Source organism: Sciurus carolinensis, chromosome 10 (assembly GCF_902686445.1).
Source record: "Sciurus carolinensis chromosome 10, mSciCar1.2, whole genome shotgun sequence".
Lineage (NCBI taxonomy): Eukaryota > Metazoa > Chordata > Mammalia > Rodentia > Sciuridae > Sciurus > Sciurus carolinensis.
The window spans coordinates 86,261,507-86,272,550 of record NC_062222.1 but is presented as its reverse complement, the minus strand read 5'-3'; the positions used below and the strand labels follow the sequence as shown (position 1 = coordinate 86,272,550).

At 35.1% G+C, this 11,044-nt stretch overlaps 1 protein-coding gene across 1 annotated transcript; it reads right to left on the bottom strand.

Annotated features, from left to right (window-relative positions):
• Nucleotides 1-852: 852 nt before the first annotated feature.
• Nucleotides 853-9,649, bottom strand: LOC124994279 (transmembrane protease serine 11B-like protein). Its single transcript, XM_047566038.1, has 9 exons — nucleotides 9,466-9,649; nucleotides 8,025-8,143; nucleotides 7,860-7,927; nucleotides 5,434-5,594; nucleotides 4,734-4,772; nucleotides 4,040-4,214; nucleotides 2,450-2,709; nucleotides 1,829-1,971; nucleotides 853-1,014 (listed from the first exon to the last, which is right to left on the bottom strand). The coding sequence occupies exons 1-9, from the start codon at nucleotides 9,647-9,649 to the stop codon at nucleotides 853-855; spliced, it is 1,311 nt and encodes a 436-aa protein (XP_047421994.1).
• Between the last annotated feature and the right edge of the window lie 1,395 nt (nucleotides 9,650-11,044).

Sequence of the window (11,044 nt, the reverse complement as noted above, 5' to 3'; positions counted from 1 at the left end):
ACCCCCATTCTCCACTTCACCTTGTATGAAGAAAGGAAGAAGAAAAGGGAGAAGAAGGAGGGGAGATGGAGAGGAAAAAGGAGGAGAAGGAACCATGTGAGAACTCTTAAGAAAATAAACAAAACCCCAAAAGATGAAGAAAACAGTCATCGAAAAAGATGGTCTGCCTTTAAATTTAATTAAAATACAATACATGTTTTTATGGTTTATAGCTATTGTTTTCAAATATATTACAATAAGGAATTTCCATAAAAATTTATACCAACACTGAAAAATTATTATCTCTATGAGTTTAAAGTGCATTGTTTGGCCTAGTTTTGATGATGGCAACATTCTTTCACAATAATTGCAATGACTAATGAAGATCCTCAAAAACTATAACTCAGTACTTATATTCAGACAAGGTTTAGGTCACAGCCACATTTTATCTACAAAAGCTGTGACATCAAAGTAGACATAGTATGTTCCAATTCATATCTCATCATGCTGCCTGCTAATTTGCCATGGACAAAGACACACTTTCATAATCCTACAAAGTCTGAATGACAAAAACCAAGAACTTTAAGTTGGGGTGAGATAACTATGATGTGGATTAATGAAATAAAAAATAAATAGTATTATAACAGTTATTTTTGGTGGGAGTACTTTCTTGACCTAGGCCTTTCGGGACCAAAATAAATGAGAATTCTTATTTTGTCTTATTATTTCTTCTTAAAATGTAAGTTCATAAACATTCCCTCAGGGTATTATTCTTTCAACTGTGGTACACACTAACTTTAAAAGCATGTTAAATCTGGCTTAGGCGGAACAGTCAAAAATGTCCTGAACTAGTTGGTACAAGATGAGTTTCTCTTAAACACCAGTCTTGGAGGCAATCCAGTTGCGGTAGGAAGTCACTCTCATGTAAACCCCTGGTTTATTGATTTTACCACATTCAACTCCCCAGCTCACTATTCCAACAAGGTACCAAATATCTCGAGAATTGGGATGAACCAGTGGTCCTCCAGAGTCACCCTAAATAAAACAAAGAACATTTATCATTATGACAATTTTCTTTTAGATACTTCAGTTACAGGAAATATTAAGCCAAGATTAAGTCCATAAGTGGTTATTGTTTCATGGAGACCAGAGGAAGGTATATACCATTCCTGTACCATCCTTAACCTCAGCGTGACTGAATGGAATGTATTCTCTGCTATTTACCCAAACCTGAAGGTGTTCTCTGAAAAGTTACAAACTAATTCTATGAGAAAGCTTTTGGGTGATATACAGTATGATTATACTCAAAATTCAGGGTTTCATATCTGAGAAAATTATTGAGAACACTACTCAAGAGAGAGATAAGAATTTAGGAAGAATTTGGGCTGAAAGTAAAACATTTCTGAGACTGCTCTTTTCTGGAGATGTGGTTAAGAGATGGACTGTGATGCTAGATAGCCTGGAAATACATGCCAGTTCTGGTATTTACTAGGAGTGTGACCATGTACAAAGTACTTAATGTTCCTCTGTCTCAATTTTCTTATTTATGGAATGAGAGTAATGATAGTACCTACATTATAAGATTGTGATGAGAACCAAATGTATTCATATTTGTAAAGGAACTTAGGATAGTAACCAATGCAGAATAAGTTCAACATAAGTGTTAAAAACTTGGAAATACATCTTGTATGTAGAGAAGACTTACTATAGTGCAAGGCTTAGAGGGATACTGACAGAACCGTCAAAGTAGTAGTTAATTGAAGCATGCAATTGTCTCCATCTTGATGATTTTCATAAAATAATAGCAGTTATTTATACACTATGAACTATGAACAGTTTCCAGAGTTACCTGGCAGGCATCGATATTTCCTTCCATGTACCCTGCACATAGCATTGTGTCCTCTATCACACCGTTATACACTTCTTGAGCATTACAGGCATTCGTATCAATAATTTTCACAGGTGCTTTCTGAAGTAACTCTGGGAATTCACCTACAGAAAGTAAACATCAGCAAAAGAGTGGCTGTTAACAGAGCAGGGTGGAAACCTTCCTTTGTCCTCTTTAAGACCTCTATTTGATGGTTGCCCCTCAGGATAAAAAAGCCCACTCAGTTCTATCACTCAAACTGACCAAAAAAAAAAAAAAAAAAAAAAAATCTTCAAAACAAAATTCAAATCATCATCTTCCAAGTGTGCCTTTCAAAGTCTTCATCTTTCTTCTTTTATCTTTGGCCCAGAACCTTCTCAATTAGGTTCTCCTGGTAAGGGAGGTTCTACACAACAGATTTTCCTGGAATGTTCCAAACCAAGGCACTTTGCAGTCATAACCTCATAAGCAACATTCCCTGAGTGATTACCTGAGTGTACTGGGCATCTGGAGGTAAATGATGCCTAGGACTCTACCTAGATTGCTCATATTTCTTGTTGCTCTTTTACCTTACACAGTGTGTTAAGTTTTCACTGGACTTACCATCAAATGTAAGTGCTCCCCATCCTGTAACAACAACTCCTTCACCTGGTGGCACAATCTCCGTGGCTTCAGGAAGACAAACTCGATGTACGTCGTTCGTAAATACAACTTTTTCAGTGAGCAATATAACTGCAACATCATCGTGATGCTCACCCTTGATGTAGTCTTCATGAATAATAATTTGTTGAACATAATGTTGCATATAGGGGGGACTTACTCTAGTGCCAAAGCTAACAGTGAAGTTTTTTGGATTTTCTGACCTAAAGAAACAAAAATCATGTATTTTGTATTTATTTGAAAAGAAATAGAAATTCTGCATTTTATAGAGGATAGTGGAAATTCTGCATCTACTATACACTTTTTTATGACATTAGTATTTCTTTCCCTAAAGTCCACTGCAATGGTACAACTTGATCTTTTAATTCATTTTTAAACATTTTAAAAATCTTGAGTCCTTATACCATGCATTATGTAAGGCGATGAGGAAACAGAAATGAAAATAAATAACATGCTTTTAAGAAGCTTACGTAAAGTAAAAGATGGGCACAAACACAGGCAATTTTAATAACTGTTTAAATTCTTAAAAAAAAATTGTAGTTGTAGATGGGCAGAATGCCTTTATTTTATTTGTTTATTTCATGTGGTGCTAAGGATCAAACCCCGTGCCTCACATGGGTGAGGCCACTGAGTTACAGCTCCAGCCATTGTTTAAATTCTTGTGTGTGTAGTGGGACCACAAAACAGACAGGCTTAAATCTGTGTGTTTAAAGAAAAGGAAGATTTCTTAGGGAAAGAAGTATTTTGCATAGGACTGAGTCATATTTGCCTAAGAGACCAGGAGAGTGGAGCACTTAGAGAGAGAGAGAGAGAGAGAGAGAGAGAGAGAGAGAGAGAGAGAGATTGATTTATGGAGAGAGAGAGATAAGAAATAGGATGCTACATTTTAGCAGCCACAAGTGGTTTAGGATCTGAAGTGTAAAGTGATGAAGACAACACTCACAAGAAAACAGTAAGTACCCAAAATCATGACCCTTCTCATTTTTACCGGTGTGATATGAAAACGTTAGGCTTACCATGTAATTTTTCCTTTAACCAGGACCTACTTGTAGGTCCTTGGTAATATTTTTAGTGTTTTCATTAGTGCAGTGTAATTACACATGGTATTGGGGTTCATTCTGTATATGCATGGAATATAATTTGCTGCACTTCAGTCCCAGTACTTCTCCTTTCCCTCTCTTCCTCCCTCAGCTATTTCCCTTCCTTTGCTCTTCCCTTTGCTCTTTGGTCTTCCTTCTATTTATTTATAGGTTTTATTTTTTTAAATGTGTGCTTTATAGATGTACATAAAGGTGAAATTCACTGTGGTGTATTTGTATGTGTACATAGCATAATTTGGTCAATCTCTGAGTTGGACTTTTTTCACTTAGCATGATGTCCTCCAGTTTCATACATGTACCAGCAAATGCCTTTTTGTTTTTGTTTTTAAGGATGAAAGAGAGTGCAACTAAGAATTAAGCAGGTATAACAGCTACAAACTGGGACGAGCGCAGAGCTGTTTGTCTCCACAGATGAGCAACGTGATGAACTTACCGTTGAAAGCAGTGAGCTGCCGTTACCAAGTATCTCTCACTGATCAAGGATGCCCCACAGTAGTGTCGGCCATTGAATTTCAGACTTGCTTGCCATGGCCATTCTCCTTTTTGAGCAGTAGAACCTCCTTTGATTCTATCGTACGTAGCTGACATCCTTGGTCGCCTTCCACAACCTTTCAGGGAGGGTAAGTTTTGTTCCAGTCAGAATAAAAAGATAATATTTGATTACAAACAGAGACTAAGCTGAGTTATCCTGATATAGTTATATTCAACAACATTTTACACTGATAGAAATAAAATATAATCAATACAGAAATCACTAACCTCCCCTGGATTGCCTATCTACCCATCATAATAGTTCCAAGATATTTTGGCACTTGGAGAATGTGTAAGATGTGGGAGGCAAAGTCACAATTAAGTCCATACACTTTGCAACCAGACTCCCTGAGTTTGAATTCTGGCCCCACAACTTACAAGTTGGATAAATCTAGGCAATTATTTCTCTTCTTTGTGTTTGATTTTCCTCACCTCTAAAATAATATCATAAGCATGCCTGTCTAGCACTGCTACGAAGATTGCATTAATTATTCTACATGAAGCACTTAGATAGAACTGTGTCTAGTGAAGAGAAATAACTCTTGACTTATATTTTATATTATCTCATGTTTAATTTTAAAAGTATTTGAACTTACGGTTGTTGATCATCTTTTCAGCTTCAACCTTACTGATTTCTGTAATTGAACAAAAAATCCATAGTTATTTAATAATTAACTGAGCCTGAGGCAATGTAGAAAGATAGTAGGTCTAGCAAAGCAAAAATGTCCAGAAATAATTTGGAATCTCAGGATGAAGAGTCAGTAGAAGGGAGAGAACATTGGTTTACTGGAATTTTTCCCTTCCTATATGTAAATGTATTATGTGGAAATACCATCTTCATAGTTCCATATGGGAGACTTTTTTTATTTAATTGAAATTGTATCTATATCATCTAAAGTGGAAAATTGTGAGTCTCCAAAAGTGAACCTAATTTGGGTCTATATACAAAAATAACTTTGAAAACTGACCAGTCTCTTAACAGCAGATCCAATGTTGTTTTTGAAAATTGAGGAGATCATGAAAAGAAAACCAAAGCACACCATTACTTATAAAGATTGCTTAAAGAAGTAGTATCAGCTTTGGAATGAGAAACAGCTCCCCTTCCCCCAAACCACCTATAAGGTGTGGCATTATTAAATGTGCTTTTAACAATAAAGAAAACAAATAATTATTCTGATTTAAAATGAAATTCATTTTAAAATATATTTAAGATCAGCTTTGTGCCTGGTATGTATGATGTGTGTTAGGGACAAAATAATGAAAATAACACTGCTCAGGTATAATGCATAAGCTTACCCATGAGCCTAAGAGAATTTGGATCTGTAGGCAAGGATCCAGAGTGGCTCTTCAGCATCTGACGTAAGATGTTTTCAATTCTTTGTCTTGTGGTTTCCTTGGTTGACCTGGAATCCTTGAATACCAGCCATATATGTGCTGTCAGACTGTTGTTATCAGGACTGGAAACAACACAAAGGTTTCATATGTTGCTAAAAGTAGCATTTCCTTCCTCGCTCTCTGACTTTTTGTATCTTGGCTGCTTCTGCTCTTTAATGGCTTTGTGCACTACCATCAAATTGGGTCAAGCACAGGATTATCCATTTGCCTACATGCAGCTGTATTATTCAGTTTAGAATATTCTGTTCTACAAATCTGAAAAAATAGGGAAAGCTAAGACACAAATTATGATAATGACACAATTCTACCCTCCAGGGATTTCCAGACATGCATACAATAACTAATAAATGAGGCAGAGGCAGAAAGATATTTATCTTAACTGGAGATGCTCAGAGGAAGAATAAGTCATTTTTTTACTTAAGGATCAGAAATATTTTTATGAAAGAGGTGATATATACACTGGACTTTCAAATATTGTTATTACTACTTCATCATCGAGTAGAAAATTTCATCAACAGAGATAAGGAGGAATCATACTACAGAATAACTGGTTGATAATAATAGTAATTAACATTTATTGTGCATCTGATGTTTTCTGTTATCATATTTATTAGTATACCTTTTGTTGTATACATTAGAACACTGAAATATAAGTATTATCATGTTCTATACACATGGAAAAATTGAGGCTCAGATAAGTTATGTAATATACTCTATATACAATTACTAAGTGGGGTTTAGAGTTAGTACAGCTGATTCCATAACCAGGGCTCCTTACACTATGCACTCCATCACCCATTGTCTAGTCATTCAGTGACCATGGAGTCTGGGAGATTGGGCTCAGAGAGAGGAGCATCTTTAATGCAATCCAAGGGCTAGAAGTGATGAGAAGATGTTGACCAAAATTGATTCAAATATTAATCTGATGATCGATGGGGAAATGGTGGGCAGCCTAAGAGTTTGACCAACAGAATTATTAAGGAGCCCTGAGGCTAGTGTCTGAAGTGTTATCATCATATTTTGGGTCTCCCTAAGGGGTGCTCAGCATGTTGACATATAAATCGGTAACATTTCCTACCAAGCCCTCGACTCACATTCCTATCAAGCACTTGACTTACATAAGTTTGATTTTTGCAGTAGTACGTGCCAAACCAAAACCTGTCCTGTGGCCTCTCTATCACTTGGTCTTGACCCTACAGATACCTGCACTGTTACATGCACTGGAAAACAAAGTAGAAAGGCCTTCTGGAGGTTGCAGTCATTTGGTACCTTCAACTTGAGTTTTCCATTTCTGTCCAATGCTAAAATTGACCCCCAAGGTTAATGCTATTTGGAACCTTAACCATTCTGCAATTCCAGAAGTCACATGAGTCCAGGACCAGGGAAGAAGGGAGAATATTGGTGACATTGATGAAAGTAAAGCAATAATCACCTTCACTTGAAATGTATTTATTTGCAAATATTTCCACACACATTATCTTTTTAATTCTGAGTACAGTTCTCTTAGTAAGGCAGGGCAGATGTTTTCACTAACATTTCATAATAGAGAGGAATATATTCAAAATGGTACAGCAACTTGCCCAAGACTCTAGGGCTACTAAATGGCAAAGACTGGACTCAAGTTGTTTAACTGCATTTTAAGGCTCTTTCTGGTATTTTTTGCTACCCCAAATTCATATGCAGAAAACACATAAAGTTATTTTGCTTCTTGATATGGTGACTAAAGGGTTTTCCTTGGTATCAAAGCCTGTCTTCTACCTCATATCTAATAAGAATTCTGGGGATAATTCCACAAGATGTTAAGTCAACTTGCAAGTAGAAACACCAGAGAAAATAGTTTATATTTATGATACTGATAAATAAAATATTAGTGCATCAAATACTGGTCTAAGGACCATCTAAGTTTTCTGGATATAAATACTTAGGAAATCAGAATGATAAGTTATGCATAATTTGAAGGTTAATACATTCGTGAGGGACTGGGGTTGTAGCTCAGTGGTAGAGCACTTGCCTAGTATGTGTGAGGCAGTGGGTTCGATTCTCAGCACCACATACAAATAAATTTTTAAAATAAATAAAGGTCCATCAACAACTAAAAAAAAAATTTTAAAAACATTTCTGATAGATTTAATGAATTCAACAATTCAACAATATAGCCCCAATGTTCACTTTGGTTTTGTACTGAACAATTTCTCTGATATTTATGATAATGTTGGATATTAGTAACTTATTGGCTAATGACTGCAACATATCGAGAGACTATCACAAAAGAACTTGAAGTATAATGATAAGCATGATGATTTTGATGATTAGTATTCTTTACTTACACCAGTGTGAGAACTTGAGAATTGATATATTGTCTGTAAATGTTAGAACTTTGAAATGCATCTACCATCTGTTAAGAGAGAACATAGTCAAACATCAAAATCCAATAATATATTTATATTTCAAAGAATTAACAATGAAATGAAAGTAGAAAAATACTAACTTACTTTAGTTTCAAGAATTTTACTAATATAGTTATTTTCAGGTGATGTCTCCTTTTCATAATTTCTATTATATGGGACACCCAACACTTTGAAGCTACCTTGATAGTAGTATGTCCTATTCTCTGTGAGACAAAGATGTAAACCAATAATTATTCAAATTAAATGAACTTCAAACTCAGATGTAGATTACATAATAATACCAACTTAGAATGGCATATTGAAAAACCCATGTGAATTTTTCTGGTACAGTTGATTAGATACCCCCAGGTATTGTGGAAAGTGTTTATAGAACCAATACAAGAATACACACACACACATGCATTCATGTATAAATACATCAGAAAAAGGTCAGAAAGAAGAATTACATCATCTTGGTTCAGACAGAAAGGACTATATACTATAATGAGATTTCTGTTTAATCAGTTACTAGATTATGAATAAAAATAGTTACCATTTATTATCCACTGAAGAAAGATATTTGTAAAGACCTCATGAAGTATTCAATATTTCAGGAGAACTGTCTCAGAGTGATTTAATAACTTACCAAATATTATCCTAAAAGGAGCCAAAAATCAAAGTTCAATCTGCCTAACTTGAAAACCCACAGCTAATCCATGGTGTTTCCTTTGGAAATTTTCATAGATACTAAGCCACTTGATATATGTCACATCTTATCTCTAGTCAGGGGATAGATATTAAGTACTTACACCATGCTAGACATGGTGTAAGAGTTGCTAGCATATACTAAGAACTAAAAGTTTTATATTGCAATATGACCACTGCCCTTGAAGATTATTTTGTGGAAGAGACATGCTCATATGGATGAAGCCATTATATGAGTTACCAATGAGACTATGATTAAATGATGATGTTGATTTTTCGACTACAAGTTCTATATGAATCAAGAGAAGAGAGGAACCATAATTAAAATAAAACATGGTGCTATTAAAACTGTTAAAATATTTCACAGTGCTAAAGATAATGGAGAAAGAAGTCATACATCCTAAACAAAAACTGAAGATTTTTTTTATGAATAATTTAAAAATGAATGTTGCTAATTGCAGTTAACTTGTCTGTGCATTGTCATATTTTTATTTACGATAAAGACCAAACTTTACAGCTGCAGTTTATCAGGTTATAAGATAAGCAGCAAAAAAGATCTTAAAATTATTCAACTCCTTTTCACAATTCAGTGTTCACAATGTATCCTTCATTTCTTCACTTGAATTATGTCTCTGAAAGAATATTTATTCTTTTAACTACATATATTAAAATGATGTGTGCAATATAATGGCAAATGTTAATAATGCTTATTTCTAGGATCTCGAGTCACTGATGCCATCTTAAAGTGAAATAATTCATGGTTTGCAATTGCTTCTTTATCTTCAGTATAAATGGGAATAGAGATTACAACAAAGTCAAATAAATACAAATATATACAAACCCACAACCAGAAAATGAACCAGGAGACCAATAGTTATTCCAAGGATAGCCAACACTCCAAACACAAGGAGGATGATCATCCATAGTGGCAAAGATGTTCGGGAAGCTGTGACTGGTCTGTAAATAAAGGATATGAATATGAAAAATAAATCAGAAAAATCACAACTTTCAAATCTACACTTCATGCTCCCTCCCTAAAATTCTACAATTAAGCACAGTACTAGCAAAGACATAGGAAGGAAGGGGAAAAGAATAAAAAGTGCTTCTTTAAAGCTTATGATAGAATTTGTGCTATGAAATTTTACGCATTTTTTCTGAATCTGTGCCATAAAGTTGTTTTTCCATCATATGAGGTTTAGTGCCAAGATATCTGTACCTGGGATCTAATTGCATCCTGTGATTACTGGATAGGAACAGTTAGTTTCAATAAGTTAAGATCTTTCTAGGGGTTGGGGGGGCAAAAGAAATGTCTTAGAAATTCTTTATGCCTAAGTCCTGCATAACTGAATTCGTTATACCTTTATTAACACAGATACAAAGTGCTTTGTGTGTTAGAGTGGTATCTCTCTCTCTTATTAGCTTGTTTATTACTTGCTTCAAAGAGACTTTAATAGAAAAGCATGCCATGATAAATCTACAGTAAATGATGTGCACTTTTATATTACTAGTGGTTCAGATTCTTACTATATAATACATTCATGATAAAATATTGAAAACCTCTAATCTCCCAGTGCACATTGTTATATTTTTCACATTAGAGGTATCAAATAGGGGCAGTGTGTATGTGTATTGGATTGTAAGTCAAGATACTTTGGGTTGATACCTTCAAAAGACCAAGAATTTTTAAAAACTCCATCTTCTACTAATGCTTTGTAATTCTCCTGGAAATATTATTTCATGTTTGTCTTTTCCTCAAACTTCTAGCACCATTTGGCCCATCCTTACTTTTAGCTACTACCTATCCTGTTCCACTGAGAAAATGGTAGGAATAAGAAAAGAATATTCATAATTTCACCACATTCATGAACTCTTCTTCTGTAGCCCACACTCTGCTTTTTCTTCACATTAAATGTGAGATACTCTGCCTCAATCTTAGATCCACTGCCCCTCTTTGCATTTCATTCTGCGACAGATAACCTGTGTTCGAATAATTTCACATCACGCCAGACTCCATCATGCTTCCATGTCCTTGCATGCCCTGTTCCATTAGTCTAACATCCACCTCCAGTCTACATGGGAGCTGCCACTCAAAGTTGACCACTCCACCCTGTCATCTCCTTTGTTTCAAAGTTTTCCATAGCTGACTCTTTTAGAGCCCTACATTCAGGTTTTTATTTTTATGTCAGTCTTTTCACTTCTAGTTATGAACATGCTGTGATCTGGGACCATGTCATCATTTACTGTTTTTCATACTCAGAACATAGCATAATACCTGGTATCATAGAAAATAATTGTTGAACAAGTAAATGAATGAATGAAGACAAAGGGGGATTGAGAACCACTACATCGTAGGGGGTAAGTAGCCCAGAAGTGTCCAGATGATATAAATCTTTCAGTGTTAGTCGAAAGTATTTTGTCTG

Excerpts from the sequence above, each read along its gene's own strand:
- LOC124994279 (XM_047566038.1), bottom strand. The coding sequence starts at position 9,649 with ATGAAGTGTAGATTTGAAAGTTGTGATTTTTCTGATTTATTTTTCATA. Across the intron at positions 5,595-7,859 it reads TCTCAAGTTCTCACACTGGT|TCCTGATAACAACAGTCTGA; the intron begins GTAAGTAAAGAA and ends TGTTGTTTCCAG. Across the intron at positions 4,773-5,433 it reads AAATTCTCTTAGGCTCATGG|AAATCAGTAAGGTTGAAGCT; the intron begins GTAAGCTTATGC and ends GTTCAATTACAG.